Source organism: Lithobates pipiens, unplaced genomic scaffold (genome assembly GCF_037356315.1).
Source record: "Lithobates pipiens isolate NorthernLeopardFrog02 unplaced genomic scaffold, aLitPip1_a1.2 Scaffold_8, whole genome shotgun sequence".
Taxonomy (NCBI): domain Eukaryota; kingdom Metazoa; phylum Chordata; class Amphibia; order Anura; family Ranidae; genus Lithobates; species Lithobates pipiens.
This window is the reverse complement of record NW_027507903.1, coordinates 502,048,570-502,066,680: the sequence shown is the minus strand read 5'-3', so window position 1 is coordinate 502,066,680 and position 18,111 is coordinate 502,048,570. Positions and strand designations below refer to the sequence as shown.

At 41.4% G+C, this 18,111-nt stretch overlaps 1 protein-coding gene across 14 annotated transcripts in view; it reads left to right on the top strand.

The window, feature by feature from the left end:
- Positions 1 to 18,111, top strand: part of DGKI (diacylglycerol kinase iota) — a 542,650-nt gene that overhangs the window by 386,385 nt on the left and 138,154 nt on the right. For 13 of the 14 annotated variants that reach the window (XM_077469233.1, XM_077469236.1, XM_077469234.1 and 10 more), the window contains 5 exons: positions 1,425 to 1,504; positions 3,351 to 3,389; positions 5,116 to 5,182; positions 14,540 to 14,580; positions 16,270 to 16,397. In XM_077469233.1, coding sequence (XP_077325359.1) covers positions 1,425 to 1,504; positions 3,351 to 3,389; positions 5,116 to 5,182; positions 14,540 to 14,580; positions 16,270 to 16,397 — 355 coding nt within the window. The other variant, XM_077469237.1, reaches the window with a different exon arrangement.

The window sequence follows — 18,111 nt, the reverse complement described above, 5'->3', positions numbered from 1 at the left end:
CACAAACAGCTTCTAAATACATCCTGGGCCTTTGCAACAAGTATATCTGCTTAATAAAAATACATGTTTTGATAATCATAACTAAATGTTTGACAAATAAATGGCTATTCCATTAACGCGATCATATGTGGCACTGATGGCACGTGACACTGATGACAGATGGCACTAATATGTGGCACTGATGACACGTGGCACTGATGACAGGTGACACTAATACGTGGCACTGATGACAGATGGCACTAATACGTGGTACTGATGACAGATGGCACTAATATGTGGCACTGATGACACGTGACACTGATAATAGATGGCACATGACACTGACAGGTGGCACTGATGACAGATGGCACTGATACGTGGCTCTGATGACACGTGACACTGATGACAGATGGCACTAATATGTGGCACTGATGACACGTGATACTGATGTGGCACTGATGACAGATGGCACTAATACGTGGCACTGATGACAGATGGCACTAAAACGTGGCACTGATGACATGTGACACTGATGTGGCACTGATGACAGATGGCACTTATACATGGCACTGGGGACAGTTGGCACTGATAGGTGGCACTGGGGACAGATGGCACTGACAGGTACTGTGGGCACTGTATTTTTATTTTTTACACTGGCGCTGCAGGAGGTCGTTCTTCCTCCTCACATGCTGTCTCTGTGTGAGAAGGGAGAGCCGGCGATGAGAGATGATTTCATATGTTTACATATGAGATTATCTCTCATTGGACACTCAGATTGAGTGCTAAATGGCCGCTGTGATTTGCCATTTAGCACGATCTGTGATTAGCTGTGTCCAAGGGACACGGCCAACACAGAATTTCCCTGATGCACATCAGCGGTGGCGCGCATCGGGGAAGTAAACAGGAGGACATCCAGGGACACCCTCCCGGCAATTGGGCGCCGCACTGTAGCCGTCTTTCGGCCATAGCGCGGACGCCTAGTGGTTAAAGTATTTGCAATTTTACATTGCAGAACATTATTCTAAAATTGTGAGAAAAGACACAGCTTTTCACAGATTGGTGACCATCTTTAATTCTGAGACATTCAGACTCTCTAAGGTGCTCTTTTTAAACCCACTCATGTTACTGATGTGTTGCCCTTGAACCTAATTAGTTGCAAAATGTTCTTCCAGCTCTTCCTTGTTAGTACCACTTATTTACTATATGGGTTTATGAAATCTGCAAATCATTACATTTTTTGTGTAGATTTTACACAGAGTCCCAAGTTTATTGGAATTGGAGTTGTGCATTTGGCCACATGAGCATAAGGGAATTATTTGCATAACTTTGCCCACTATCCTACATGCAAATGAAATGTAAATGATTATGTGCTGTTTTATAAAGGATCCTGTATTATTGCCCTTCTCTGTACATGATAGCCAGTAACTTTTTTTTCTCTCTACCAGCCATCCCTCTAGGAATTATTGTAGTACGAGGAGACTGTGACTTGGAGACTTGCCGCATGTATGTTGATCGCCTACAAGAGGTGAGTTTGGTCTTAGCTCCCCGTAACATCATGCCGCCAGTCCTGTTACTTTACTTAGTGTTACTTGCAACTAGTGATTCACTAGAGATACACTTAAACACATACCCTGCAATTCACTGGCGGAGACAGATTTTGCAAAAGAATCTTGCTTGCGTTCTAAAAGTGGTACAGCATGCACCAAATTCATGTACCTGTCTAGAACTCATACTTGAATTTGGCACATGCTGCACCACTTTTATAATGCACTTGAGACACTTTCAGAAAATCTGTCAGCGCCAGGGTTTCTCTGTGTATACCAAAAGAGATTTTGTCTTTTGCTCCACTTTTGTAAGATACACACTGTTGATATTCTATTTTTAATTTGGCACAAGGAAAATACGCCAAAATGTAAAAAAAGACACATTTTAGAGCTACCTGAATTTTGGTGTACAAGTCTACATCAGAAGCAATAGTGTCACAAATGCTTCATGAGTTTGATGCAACACATTAACAAGAGGGATTCATGCCAGAAATGCGCAACAGCTACTTTATTTAATTCCCCCTCATTGTTACTTTTTCACTTCTATTTGCCTTACCAAACAAATAATTTCTTCTAAGTGAAAATGCCCTTCAGTGGTGGCTTCCATATCATATAAATTAAATTCAGTAGCATGCTGGTAGGTTCACAGAATCCTTCACAATATTGGCCTAAGTGTTTGACTACAGAGAGAGCTTTGGATGATAAGCTCCTTGGGTGCATGGAATAAGGTCAGTGTTCTCTAACATTTCCTAATTTTGTGACTTCAGGAAGAGCTTTGGTTGATAAGCTCTTTGGGTGGCATGGAATAAGGTCAGTGTTCTCTAACATTGGCCTAAGTGTGTGACTACAGGGAGAGCTTTGGATGATAAGCTCCTTGGGGGCATGGAATAAGGTCAGTGTTCTCTAACATTGGCCTAATTGTGTGACTTCAGGAAGAGCTTTGGTTGATAAGCTCTTTGGGTGGCATGGAATAAGGTCAGTGTTCTCTAACATTGGCCTAAGTGTGTGACTACATGGAGAGCTTTGGATGATAAGTTCCTTGGGGGCATGGACTAAGGTCAGTGTTCTCTAACATTGGCCTAAGCGTGTGACTTCAGGAAGAGCTTTGGATGATAAGCTCCTTGGGTGGCATGGACTAAGGTCAGTGTTCTCTAACATTGGCCTAAGTGTGTGACTACAGGGAGAGCTTTGGATGATAAGCTCCTTGGGAGCATGGACTAAGGTCAGTGTTCTCCAAAAGGGCTGTGGAGGCACTCTAACATGTAGTAAAGTAAATGCATAAAACATGTACCAACATCCTGAGCATCCTGTAAGCACAGTAGGGCTCACTCAAAGTTTTTTTTGTGGGGCTATAAGGGCTTTAAAAATCATCTTTAATGTAATTTTCAATCTTTTTAAATCTGCAGCTTTTGTTGAAATAATATATGATGATTGTGCCATGAAGGTCCTTGTCCGGGCACTATAGGGTGACAACACTCTGTTCCTGTCTCCCAATTGAGTTCCTGTGTTATCACCCTGTCACATGGGTTTTCTATGTAGACTACAAGTGGTTGTTTCAGCACACATGGGGCAGGCATAGTCCACTGTTGTACCATTGGGAAAGCGCCCTCCATGCAGCTATTGTTGGACTACATGGAGACAAGAAGGGACCGTGGCAGGTCAGAAACACTGAGATGACACAAATGATGAAAAAAAAAGTGAAAACAAGTATTTTCTAAAATGAAAATAAGGAATTGTTAATGATATGCATTGCATTAAAAAACTAAATATCATTCAGTTAGCGTTTGTGCCTACTTTAATCTACAACTTTTATTTGTTCCTAATAAGGATCTTCGTTCAGTAACATCTTACAGAGATCACTGCCAGGTATGTGCATTTGACTATTTGGATTTTTTTATAAATGCAAAATCATGGAACATTATGAAATTTCTGCCTCTTTATGTGTTTATTTGGCCATTTTGTGGTCTCATTGAAGTACACTACAAATGGTTGTTGTCCTTTGGTGGTGTATTTCCTAAATTCAGCCATTATATTGGCCTTGTCACTGCTTCCTGTCAATTAGGCTTAATAGATCCTAATGAATGTGAATTCAGCCCACAAAATGACTGCTGTATTGTTTTCTACTTATTTGTTTCACAAAATATTTAAAAGGCTTCATTAGTTGGAAACAAAGACAGTTTCAAATTGTTTTACTGTCACACTTTTTACATTATCTGGGAAGAAACGTTGTTTGATTGTACCATTATAGAGACACTTAGAGAGTTGACAGAGTTTTTCGAAAGCATACCAACAATGAGAGAATGCATTAATATTAGCATTTTGTTCTGCAAACAATAGTTTTCTTCAAAATGTCTGAATGTGATCATGTTTCAGTCAGTATATAAGACATATTGAGGTTGATTTACTAAAACTGGAGAGTGCAAAATCTGGTGCAGCTGTGGATTGTAGCCAATCAGTTTCTAACTTTAGCTTGGGAAGCTGATTGGTTTCTATGCAGAGCTGCACCAGATTTTAGTAAATCAACCCCACAATCTCAATGTTATTTAGCATTTAAAGTCAATCTAAACCCAGTTTCTAATATCTTATGTAAGCTTTACTTTTATAAGTTGTTTTCAATATTATTAAATACTCAGATATTCAACCTCCATGTCATCATCCATCCTCTCCATCCGATCCCTTTTAAAGCGGTAGTAAACCCGCAAATTTTTTTTTTTTAAACCTGCAAAGCAAAAGGCATAATGAGCTAGTATACACCGCATACTAGCTCATTATGAAATACTTACCTTCGAACGAGGCCCCGACATCTGGCCCGATCCACGCCGAGGGAGGTGACATGCTCCCTCTGCATTTCTTCCGGGTATCGCGGCTCCGGCGCTGTGAGTGGCCGGAGCCGCGATCTCGTCACTCCCGCGCATGCGCGCGGGAGATTTCATTCCGGCCGGTCGGCCACTGCCGGATTTTAAGGCCGAGAATCCCCTTGTGTGCATGCGCCGCTGACTGGGGAATATCTCCTAAACCATACAGGTTTAGGAGATATTTTTTTACCTACAGGTAAGCCTTATTATAGGCTTTCCTGTAGGTAAAAGTAAAAAAATTGAGTTTACAACCACTTTAAGAAATCCTAATTTTTTTCAAAATTCTTGTTTATTTACTTTTTTTAATGAAATCATCCAACGCTCCACCCCCCGTCATGTGCCTAGGTGAATGATGTGCACTGTTCCCCCTTTGCCTCCTGGGATTTGAACATCACATATCCCAGTAGGCACAACTTTTCATTCAGTGAAAGAGGAGGGGGCGGGCCTAGTGGGGTGTCATCGAGAGACATGCTGGATAAACCCGGAACAGTTGGCAGCCTCTCGATGAAGTCATATCAAAACATGGTGGCATTAGACCAAGCATTGTATAAGAAAGACTGGTGCATACAAACAATCTCCGCAAATTGGCCTTGACATGTAAAAACAGGCAGGAAGAGACAAATGAACAAAAAGGCTGTCCATATGCATACATTACATCAAAGACTGCTAGCTGTGCAGTTATTTTTAGTAAGGACATGCTGATTCTGTAGTAGTAACATCCTTTTGATATTCTGCAGGACGAGAGTTCATTCCCAAGGTTATTGTCTGCCCAGAGACTTAACCCCCGATGGTGCTTCCTAGACGGTAAGTTGATATGCGTGTGTAAAATCCTGTCAGTGACATGTGTGTTAACCTAACAATACTGGGTGGGCACAACACAAAGGTCCTGGTCATCTGCCTGACTTGGAGATAAAGGGTTGATTTACTAAAGGCAAATAGACTGTGCACTCCTGGCGACTGCTGTCTCTTGGCTGTGACAGCTGTTATATAGGCAAGTGCGGGGCCACCCGCTGATGTAACCAAGTGACCCCGTCCTCTTCTGACATCATGTGACATCAGAGGGGACGGGGTCATCCAGTTACGTCAGTGGGTGGCCCCGTCCTATATAACAGCGGTCAAAGGGAAAAGACAGCAGTCGTTCTTCCATGGGGGGTGGAATTTTTTCATTTTCTTTTCTATTTTTCTGGTCAAACGGGCGGCTTGATTGAAGATGGATTAAAAAAAAAAGGAATGTGGTTTTTACTTTTTGCCACTTTTTTAGTGAATGGGTAGGGGTACAATGTACCTGATATGCATTCACATAGGGGGGCCGGGATTTGGGGGCACCCTTGTTAAAGGGGGCTTCCAGATTCCGATAAGCTCCCCACCCGCAGACCCCGACAACCAATGGCAAGGGTTGTCGGGAACAGGCTCTGGCACCACAAAGCACCCTCCCCATGTTGAGGGCATATGGCCTGGTATGGTGCAGGGGAGGGGGGTGCTCGCCCTCCCCCATCCTGTCCTTCAGGCTGCATACCCGGATAAGGGTCTGGTATGGATTTTGGGAGGACCACACGCCAATTTTATTTACTTTTTGGTGAGGAGTTCTCCTTAAAATTCATACCAGACTTGAAGGGGCTGGTATAGACTGGGGGGGGGGGGGGGGGCTCACGCCAATTTTTTCCTTGATTTTTTTATCTATATTGCCATGAGCCAGCAATACATTACAGCTGTGAGCAAGTTTAAATGACGTTTTAAATGACGTACATGTTGCACAGATGCGCCACTTTACATGCAAACTAGGGGGACCCCCAGGCATATTTAACCTCCCTGGCGGTATTCCCGAATGTGGCTCAGGGTGAATCTTCACTACCAAAAGTGGTAGCCCCGAGCCAAAGTCGGGATTGCATCTCAGGATCCAGGCAAAGTTACTTACCTTGTCCCCATGATCCTGCGATGTTCTCCTGCTGTGTGTGCGAGCTGTGTCCTCCGCTCAATTCATCACAGTGCCAGACTCCATTCCCTACAAGCATTGCGATGCATGGGGACGGAGCCCGGCGCCAAATTCAAAAAGTGGAAAACATATACAGTACACTGTGATCTTACAGATTAGATTACTGTATCAAATCATTTCACATCTCTTTTGTCCCTAATGCTTTGTCCAATGTCCTGCATGCAGCTTTATATTATAAATACTGTTCTTTCTGCCTGGAAACTTGAGAATGTCCATAGCAACCAAAAAGTGTCCCTTTACATCAAAAGTGGTTTTAGACCAGCTAGAAAACAGCGATAATAAATTAGAATCACTTACAGAATTGAGCGATAGTGATTTGTGGGGATATTAGTCATCAAATATTGAAAGTAATGACAGCGACAATTCTGCAATTGAGCAAATTTCAGTGTTTTTGATTTGTTTCAAATCCATTCTTTATTATTTTTATAATAAACATTAACCAAACATATCCATTTACAACAACATCATACAACATTATTCCCAAAACACAAGACACTTTACTCATCATTTATCAGAAAAAACAACAACAAAAAAAAAAAAGAAAAACAAGAAAACAATGATCCACCCTTTCTCCTTCCCCTCCCCCCTCCTCTCCCTCCTTCCCCTTTTCTTTTAATTATAAATATTCTACCATTCCTTTTGAGGACCGAAATTCTTCCCATTTCTTCCACACTATTGGTATCTGGTTTTTTACATAGCCTTCTTCTCTTGTTTGTTTTTCCATAAAACATATCTCGTTCATTTCGCATATCCATTCAGATATTGTTGGACTAGTTGTTTCTTTCCATTTACGTGCTATTATTGTTCTGGCTGCTGTTGTCATATGTTGAATTAATCCATTTTTCATACTATCCAGTGTATCTATCGTAAGAGAAAACAATGCTACCTTTACGTCTGGGATTAATTCTTTTCCCGTCACTTTTTGATATATCTCAAACATTTTTAACCAAAAATTTCTCACTTTCGTACATCTATACCAGATATGTTCCAATGTTCCTTTTTCTATCCCACACCTCCAGCACTTATCTGTATTTCCTTTATTTACTATTTTTAGTGCAACTGGGCTCCAATACCATCTCAATGCCACTTTATAATTTCTTTCTTGATGTTTTAATGCCGTTGAGGTTTTATGTATTATCCCTAAAAAAAATTTCCATTCTTTTTCTGTAATTGTCTCTCCCAATTCTTCCTCCCATTTTCTAATTTCTATTAGGTCTTTAATGTCCCCCATGGGTAGCAATAGTTCATATATTTTAGATAGTTTGTTCTTATGGTTTTGGTCCTTTAATATTATTTGTTCAAATTTAGTTAATGGTCTAATTATTAAATTTTTATTTAGCTCCATAAATTTTTCTAATTGATAATGTTGCAACCAATCATTTTTAATTTCCAATCCAAGATCAATTAAACTTGGCATTTTTCCATCCACCAGAATCTGTACTAGTCTTACATTCTCTATCTTATTCCAAATTAAATATCTTGCCCCTTCCAAAGCTGGCTTAAATTCTGGGTTGGACATCAATGGAGTCAGTGGTCCAGTTCTGGAGGATAGCTTTCCCTTCTTTAGCATTGCGTCCCAAATTTTTAGAGTAGCTCTCACGAAAATTGGCATTTCCTTTTTGTTTGTTCTTAATTCAGGTTTTATCCAAGGTAAAAATCTAAGTTGTATTCCCGTAATTGTCTCTTCCAACGTTACCCATTGTTTTTTTTCTTTATCATGTTGCCAATTTATAATTCTAACCAATGATGCAGCTTGCATATATTTTACAAAATCGGGCAGTGCGAGCCCTCCGTCTTCTTTTGTTCTGGTTAGTGTTTTCAAGAATACTATGATAAACTATATAATATAGAAATACAACAGGAAAATAAAAAAGAGGAAAGGGCAGAAAAAATTAGAAAATATATTAACGAAACAGCGTTACCAAGATTTCCTAAAAAAATAACTGAGAAAATGGAAGAAGAAATTACAACAGAAGAGATCCAACAGGCAATTGCCGAACTGGCCCTGGGAAAGAGCCCAGGACCAGACGGTTATACAACAAGGTTCTATAAACGGTTTCAAGAACTAATCATACCCATACTTAAAAAAACATATAACTCTATAACGAAAATACAGACCTTTGTACCACAGAGTACAGAAGCTCACATTGTATTAATCCCCAAACCAGAAAAAGATCATACATTAAGTAAAAATTACCGCCCTATTTCATTAACAAACATAGATATTAGACTATACTCAAAAATTATTTCTAATAGATTAACCCCTATTTTGCCAGAATATATAAAGCTGGACCAAACGGGTTTTACAAAGGGACGGGAAACTAGGGATAATATAATGAAGACCTGTACTCTGTTGGAATATGCCCAGAGAGCCGCCATCCCGGCCTGCTTATTAACCATAGACGCTGAGAAAGCTTTCGATAGGGTGGGATGGCGGTTCTTAGAGGAGGCACTAATACAGTTAGGACTAGGCCCAAAAATGTTAGGCTGGATTATGGCATTATATGCCAATTCAAGAGCCAAGGTAAGAATAAACGGAATACTATCAGACTACATAAAGATATCGAATGGTACCCGCCAAGGTTGCCCCTTATCCCCTTTATTATATATAATAGTGATGGAACATCTAATCAATGCAATTCGGAAAAATAAAAATATACAAGGGATTAAAATTAAGGATAAAGATTATAAATTGGCCGTATACGCGGACGATCTATTATTATATATAACAAATCCAATCATAACAATTCCTAATATAATAAAAGAATTAGATCGATTTGGGGAACTAAGCAATTTTAAGGTAAATTATGAGAAATCAGAAATGATGAACATCACAATAAATGAAGAATTACAGATACTCTTGCAGGAGGATTTTCCGTTTAGATGGCAAAAAGAGGCAATCAAGTATTTGGGAGTTATGATTCCAAAGGATTTGAAACAAATACAAGAATTAAATCATAATATGATCATACGTAAAATAATAAAACAAATGCAAAAATACGAAAAAATAACATATTCATGGTTGGGTAGAATAAATATAGTAAAAATGGAGATACTGCCAAAGATATTATACATATTCCAAACATTACCTATTGTTCCAACTAGGAAAATCATGATAGATTTAAGAAAAGCTATAAGTAGCTTTGTATGGGCAAAAAAAAACTGCCGAATAAAAAGTGTTTTTGATTTGATTACATTATTGAATAAATTCTATAATTATAATATTATTATTTGTTATAATTATTCATGGTTATTTATTATATTATATGATTCATGATTTTGTGTTTCAAACTTTATCATACCCGGGATGTCTACTATACTCTTGTTTGGACAGATTTAATTGTGTTATTACTAAGAATTACAGGCATACAATATAAAATGCCAAATTTCTATGCAAAACAATGTACCGCTTTCAGCATCAAAAATCAGACATAATCATACCACCAGGGAGGTTAAGCATCATTAAAATCACTGCTCCTGAAAAAACAGTTGTTTTAAAAACTTTTCTTTGCATTGATTCATGTCCCTTGGTTCCCTTAGCCCACGTACACATGGCCGGAGATTTTGCTCACCAAATCCGTCAGATTTTGCCCGTCGGATTTAGTCCGACGGATTGTGTCCGAAACTGTTGCATACACACGGTCGGGCCAAGTTGGCGAAAAATCTGATCTTTCAGAACCTGATGACGTAATTTCGTTACGATGGGACTACATTCAGGCTAGTAGCCAATAGCTTTGATGTAGGAATTTGATCTGAGCATGCGTGGCACTTGGTCCGATGAAAATGCTCTACACATGATCGGATTAGGTCCTTCCGGCCCAGTTGGTCGGGAAATATTTCCAACATGTTGGAAAATTGGGTCGGACGGAGATTCGGACGGAATCAGTCCGATGCATACCACACATAGTCGGATTATCTGACGACACGGTCCGATAACACTCATTCCGACAGATTCTCCGACCGTGTGTACAAGGCAGTGGCGTACTAAGTGGGGGGGGGGGCGGGGGGGGCGAGCCGCCCCGGTTGCCACACACTGGGGGGGGTGTCAGGCCAGCGCCCCCCCCCTCCGCAACTAAAGAGGAGACAGCGCCGTGCCTCGGGTTCGCAGCCCACACAGAGAGAGCCCGAGGCACTGGCAGTGGGCGGCATTGCAGGGGGGGGGGTGCGAGCAGCACTCGAGTGGAGTGACATCTGCCGGCTCAGTGATCCAGGACCCGGCGCAATAATCCCCTTCTCTCTGTGGTCGTGTCACGCTGCCGTTCTGATCAGTCTCGGGCAGCGGCTGTCACTCACAGCCGAGCAGAGTGAAGCCGCCTCCCCCTCCTGCATGCACAGCACTGTGTAGACAATTTCACTGAGCCAAGAGGTTTGGTAAGACTGTGGAGGGATTAGGAAAACTGGCAGACCCCCTACACAGACTGAACAGCTGCATGCTGCCCTGGACAGTATATGTGTGCCCTTAACTCTGTTACTGCTTGCAATCTGTAAATATCAGCAACAACAACTCAAAATGTGATTGCAGGTTACAATGTAGTCCTTCCTTACAGAACTGTGTCTGAGCAATGCCACTGTAGGGGGGTTCTTTACTGTGGTGGGTCCTGCACTGTAGGGGGGGTCCTCCACTGTAGGGGGTCTGCACTGTAGGGGGGGTCCTGCACTGTAGGGGGTCTGCACTGTAGGGGGGGTCCTGCACTGTAGGGGGGGGTCTTGCACTGTAGAAGGGGTCCTGCACTGTAGAAGGGGTCCTGCACTGTAGGGGTCCTGCACTGTAGGGGGTCTGCACTGTAGGGGGGGCCCTGCACTGTAGGGGGTCCTGCACTGTAGAAGGGGTCCTGCACTGTATGGGGGGGTCTGTACTGTAGGGGAAGATTCGGCACTGTAGGGGGGTCTGTACTGTAGGTGAGGATTCTGTACTGTAGGGGAGTCTGTACTGTAGGGGGGTCTGCGCTGTAGGGGGAGGGGGTCTGTGCTGTAGGAGGGTCCTGCACTGTAGGGGGTCCTGCACTGTAGAAGGGGTCCTGCACTGTAGGGGGTCTGCACTGTAGGGGGGTCCTGCACTGTAGAAGGGGTCCTGCACTGTAGGGGGGGGTCTGTACTGTAGGGGAAGATTCGGCACTGTAGGGGGGTCTGTACTGTAGGTGAGGATTCTGTACTGTAGGGGAGTCTGTACTGTAGGGGGGTCTGCGCTGTAGGGGGAGGGGGTCTGTACTGTAGGAGGGTCTGCACTGTAGGGGGGGGTCTGCGCTATAGGGTGGAGGGGTCTGTACTGTAGGAGGGTCTGCACTGTAGGGGAGGATTATGTACTGTAGGGGGGTCTACACTGTAGATGGGGGTCTGTATGGTAGGGAGGGGGGTCTGCACTGTAGGGGGTCTGTGTAACATGCAGAGGGTCCAGAGCTGTGAGGGGCTGTGTAATGTAAAGGGGTGCAGAGGTGCAGGGTGCTGTGTAATGTAAAGGGGTCCAGAGGTACAAGGGCTTTGTAATGTAAAGGGGTCCAGAGGTTCAGGGTGCTGTGTAATGTAAAGGGATCCATAGGTACAAGGGCTGTGTAATGTAAAGTGGTCAAGAGGTTCAGGGTGCTATGTTATGTAAAGGGGTCCAGAGGTACAAGAGCTGTGTAATGTAAAGGGGTCCAGAGGTGCAGGCTGCTGTGTAATGTAAAGGGGTCCAGAGGTGCAGGCTGCTGTGTAATGTAAAGGGGTCCTTAGGTGCATGGTCCTGTGTAATGTAAAGGGGTCCAGAGGTGCAGGGTTCTGTGTAATGTAAAGAGGTCCTTAGGCGCAAGGTCCTGTGTAATGTAAAAGGGTCCAGAGGTGCAGGGCGCTGTGTAATTTAAAGGGGTCAGGAGGTTCAGGGTGCTATGTTATGTAAAGGGGTCCAGAGGTACAAGAGCTGTGTAATGTAAAGGGGTCCAGAGGTGCAGGCTGCTGTGTAATGTAAAGGGGTCCAGAGGTGCAGGCTGCTGTGTAATGTAAAGAGGTCCTTAGGTGCAAGGTCCTGTGTAATGTAAAGGGGTCCAGAGGTGCAGGGTGCTGTGTAATGTAAAGGGGTCCAGAGGTGCAGGGTGCTGTGTAATTTAAAGGGGTCCAGAGGTGCAGTTGTGCAGAGGGGGGGGGTACACAGTAGTGACAAAAAGATATTGAAGGATGCAGAGGTATGCAGGGGACACTGTTTTTACATTTTATGGTGGGGGGGGGGGGGGGTGCCAGATATAGGATCCACCCCGGGTGCCAAATGCTCTAGGTACACCCCTGGTACAAGGGCTTACACTTTGTATGGCAATAACTTGCATATATTTCATGTTCGTGTCCCATAGACTTTAAAAGGGTTTGCATGTTCGCTAGAACTTTTTGCCTGTTCACATGTTCTGGTGCGAACCGAACAGGGGAATGTTCGGTTCATCCCTATAAATGAGCAGAAGCTCCGCTGACCTCTATCATCCAATCATGTGCAAGCAAAAATGCATTTTTTTTTATTTTCCTTGCACGTGATTGGGTATTCTTTGCAAAGTGAAACTTTTTCTCATTTACTAAGCTCTGGAACAACCGCACTTGCAGAGCGCAAATGCCCTTTGTAAAGTGCACAGTCTATTTGTCTTTAGTAAATCCACCCCTATGTCTTAACTCTTTTGAAGCTAAGAGGACCCTCTATCATTTAACTGGCAGCTGAGACTCAATTTTTGTGTTAAAACCCCACTTAAAGCATCAGAAAAAAGTACCCTTGCAGTGGCGTCTACACTGCATGGGTTAAATGGTTAAGTTTAGAGGATAGAGGAATAAAATGTAATACTTGCCTTACTCCTAGCTCTGGCAGGATTCCACCATGTTATGCCATCAATCCTAAAAGTGTCTTCTCCTCAGTGCTCTGGTGCCATTCGTTCTGCTTTGTATGTGCGGGTCTGCCATCCTCATCATGTACCCGCGCCCAGAGCGCTAGAGACAAGAGGACAGTGCCAGAGCCTGCTCGGAGTGAGAAATAAGAGAAGTATTGCAACTTATTTCTCTTCTAGACTTAATGAGTATTTTTTTTAAATCCCAGAGTTTATCTTTAACTGGAAGAAGGCATTAGAATAATGCTGGGTGTGTGTTGACTCAGTTAAAGTATAACTGCAACTCCTGAGAGCAAGCATGGCATCTACATAGCTCCAGCCTCTTGAAAGGTACAGCAACACATCAGAAGCCCATACTCGCCCAATGGCAGGTTTAAAACAGAGTTGTTGTTTTTTTTGCCACTTTGGGAAATGTTAATTAATTTTTTTGTTATACTTGTAGTAGACCATTTGGGCTCCCCTAAGCTTGGCTGAAAAACTCCAGTTAGAAATGACCATGTCCTGCCTTCAGCTGAAAAAAACTGTGACTTATTTAATATCTATCCCTATCCTGGTGTGTAAGTTGTTACGTGAACTGATCCTTTCGTATTTACTTAAAGACTAAGTTCACCTTTTCCAGAAAATAGCCTATGCAGTCCAGGGGTCCCAACTGCAATACACCTCTAAATTAAGAACATACTAAACACAATTAACAAAAGGGGTGCAAGCCAGAGAAACCAATTCTTTGTTCTGTGACCATGACAGAACACAGCACAGAGAACATTAGACCTGGACTTGCATGCTCTGATCTCTCTGCCATCCCTGCCCCTCCCCCCACTCAGCTCAGAGCAGGAGAGGAGGAGGGTTGTCAACCCTATAGCTCTGCTTGTGTTGTGTGGTCATCGCATGAGCAGAGAGAGGGAATCTGTAGTCGTTTTCTATATAGAAAACTGCTGTAGCCCCTCTGTTAATTAGGTGCTGGCCTGTGCTAGTTTCTCTTTCACTCTGAATTAGAAACGGGCACAGATTGACCTGAAGCAGGTTGCACTGGTAATGTGGTGCAGGCCTTTTCTGGCAGTTTAGTTAATTACACATAATGAGAGAGAGCTTTACTGTATTTTCGTCACTTGCATATCTGCCTGCATCTGACCATCCACATAAAAAAAAAAAATATAAAAATATGAATACAGGTTCTTTAAAACAGGATAGATTATTTTGTAACATGGACAACATATCTGCATAATTGGGCACAGAACAAATATTGATATTTTTGCACATTCAGTCACCTTGCACTGTGTTAAAGTAGACCTTTCTGACAATATCCTTTTTATCCAATGTGTTTACTCCTCTCTCACACAGCTACCTCTGCTGACCAGTTCTACCGTATAGATAGATCTCAGGTAAGTAACCTCATTTATTTTGATTTGTATCAGAAGTAACCATGCACAAAATGATCTTTCTTTAAATGTGAGGTTTAATCACTCTGTATGTTCCATTCCCTGGTTTCTCCTTTCACCCTTCATCGACATGCTACTTATAATTTAAAATAAAACCTTTTCATTACATACCTTATTTTAAACTCAGTGACAACATCAATGAGTCCCTGTTCTTCTCAGTGCAATGCTGGTGGGAGAGGCTGGCATGGTGCTATACATGGCTTGCTGAGAACATCACAGCTCTGTGCCCCAGTACTCCTCTCAACAGCCCTCAGTTCTGAATCACGCAGTGGGCTAGCTCTTAGGAGGATTTATGCACATATCAATGCTTGATGTGTGGATGTCATTCTGGAGGAGTGGATGTTCCTAGGCAGGCTGCATTTGCTTGTAGACTACCCCTGATAATGTATACATGTGATGCTCAGCCTCCATGACCGAAGGAACTAAAATCCAGTGAGTTATACGGCAGGCCATGTCTCTGTTCAGCTGGTGAGAGCTTCAGCCCGGTATAGAGCATCTCAGGATTTTATAAACTACATGGGTCCCTTGGCAGTTGCAGATACTACATATATATAAAATATAATATAATGTGATTCTCTAAAGCAAGAAAACAGCACCACCGTCACCGTGATAGGGAGGAAGCTTACCAGATAGTTTGAACCTAGGCATACAAGGCATACAAGGTATGAGACATACAAGTCAAGCAGACTTTATCAATTAGATGAATCTGTCAGATATATTCATATCCCAAAATCTTCAAAAGCTAGCATGATACATTTTCCGGATGTCAAATGGGGAGTAAACGTTTTGGAGTTTCACGTATAATTCATAAAAATGGAAAAACTCAAATAGCGTAACCCCGTTTAAAATTATTTTAATATAAAAAAGTAGATTAGTCACATTTCCATAAGTGTAAACAGCATATAAATTGGTAGTAAAGCGATGTCTATTGGTAGGGCCATCCAACACGTTTCGTCTCACATAGTCATCATCATCTGACCCCAGATGATTTTGGTATTCACTCTGTTTTGCTATTTTATACATATTTTATACATGTTTTATTTTTTTATTTTTTCAGATCATTTACACAAGCTTTATATAATCTGTTATAGAGGTTCACGTTTATATCACTATATATAATATCCACAGGGGGTTATATCCACATTGTGGCAATCCTTGTAACATAGCGCTACACTTTTTTATATTTATTGTATTGGATCTAAAATATGCTACGTAATGAAAACAGACAGTTTTTATTTAAATATCTCTTAAGCATGGCTGTTGTTTTATTTTTTATTTTTTTTTGGGGGGGGGGGGGACCATAGAAGACAACAATTCATATTAGATTTAACTTTAGCATTAGAATATCTGACAGGAGGATCTCTTTAAGCATGTATGTAGCTTTTATTTATTTTTTTGTAATTTTTTTAAGACACAGTGACAAACTTGTCCTTAAGAACTCAGTGACTTTCTGTTTTGTTTACTCTCTTTGGGGAAAGCAGACAAAGCTCACAGTGGTCCATTCTCTTTCTACCAAGGCAAATGCTATTGTTTTTTTTTTTACATTCCAAATGGCAAAAGGTAATGAAGTGTGTGACCAGACAGCGGCTAGAACTGGTTTACGCTGTAATTGTTATTTGTCCGTCTCCACAGGAACATCTACATTTTGTCACTGAGATTTCCCAGGATGAAATCTTTATTCTGGACCCCGAGGAGGCTGGGACGGCGCAAGGCAGTACTGGAACAGGGATGCCAGACCTGGTGGTAGAGCAGCCCTCCGGGTTAGTTTATTATATGTGGAATCAATGTGTTAATTCTTCAGAGGATAGGATGTACAGGATGGCAAAGAGGAAAAATTAACTTGCATGGGAACGACGCTGGCATGACATAATTAGAATACTGCCCCCTAGTGACTGTAATCAGCCTCTATGCTGAGCACCGTTACTGTGACGTTGGGTAGTAATTATATCTGATTAAAGAAAAAGTCTTTAAAAAGATTATTTACTAAAGTCACACTGAAGTCAAACATGAAACATCAAGTAAAAGCAGGGAGAGCCCTGAGAAATAAAAAAAAAAAAAAAAGACTTCTTGGGAATTTATATAGCAGGTCTGTGGGGTCTTAATTTTGATTTAGTTTTAGTCATAGTCTTTCAACTAGAATGCCACTTTAGTTTTATTCATACATTATTCATCTGAATTGCTTTAGTTTTAGTCATATTTTAGTCTACTAAAATCTCCAGTACGCTTTAGTTGACTAAAATCGAATGGGTTGAGTAAAATTGTAATGCATTTTTTAAGCATTTCTCTAGAATTGCCAAACTCATTATATACTCCTGGAGTAAAAATCGAATAACTAATATTATTATTGATAGTATTAAGGTTTGAACATGCGCTACAAACAGAGATTTAACCATTGTGATAATTAACTCCTTTATAAATAAAACCAGGTTTCATAAACAAAAATATTGCTTTTTGACAAACAAAAGTGCAACTTTAAAATATATATATTATTACCTGAATATAGTACTGACATTAAGATTAAGAAAAGAAATAAGAAAAGCCTTTTTCTTCATTTTTCTTTTTTTTTTTCTTCGGCAGCTTAGTAGATGCCCCCTATTGATTCTTATGTTGTAGTGCAGTGTTAATTTTGACATTAATTTAATTTTAGTTGTATTTTAGTCATCTGAATTGTTTTCATTTTTGTTGACTAAAATACTGTTAATTTAGTCGAAAATATATTCATCAATGAAATAACGCTGCTCCTTAAAGTATTCTAACGTTTTTTCAATTTAGATTTAAGGGGTGGTTAATATCCCTATTGATGCTTTACAGTTGACAGTGCCCAGACCAGGGACATTCACCGTGTATTTGTCCATGTGACCGTTGCCACCTGAACAGAAAGCGACATAAAATCAAATCCAGTTGTTATCTTGGAACACAACTTACAGGGGAAGTCTTCCAATAAGGAGACCTATCTAGGAGCCAACACATACTTGTGTTGTGGTATCGTGGGTTTTTTCTGCACATCTTCCTGCATTTAATTGCAGTGCATTGTTGCACCATTCACTTTGATTGGCACCTCAAGTCACCTAGCCAAAGCGAAACAATGCATGTGTGTTATAGGGCACAGCAACACACAGATGTGAACCCTCTGTTCATCTTGGTGCGCTACATGCGCAAAATGTTGCAGGTCCATTTAAATCTGTGTTGGCTGCTCATTCAAAATTAGTGGACTGCTTTACTAAAACATACTCAATGTACAACAGTCTGCGGCCTAGGAGGGGATTTCCTTACACTTTGGAGAGATTTCCTCCTGCATCCTGTTGTCACTTTGATACAAGTAAAGGGAAATTTCGCTATTGTGTTTTAACATCCCCTTTTCTCTTCAACCCTACAGAAAGGTTTCTCCCTTTATAGTTTTGTGCCACAAGCACTTTAAGGCAGTTTTCTGCTTTCTGCAAATGGTTTGGACATGGCAAAAAAAAAAAAAAAGTT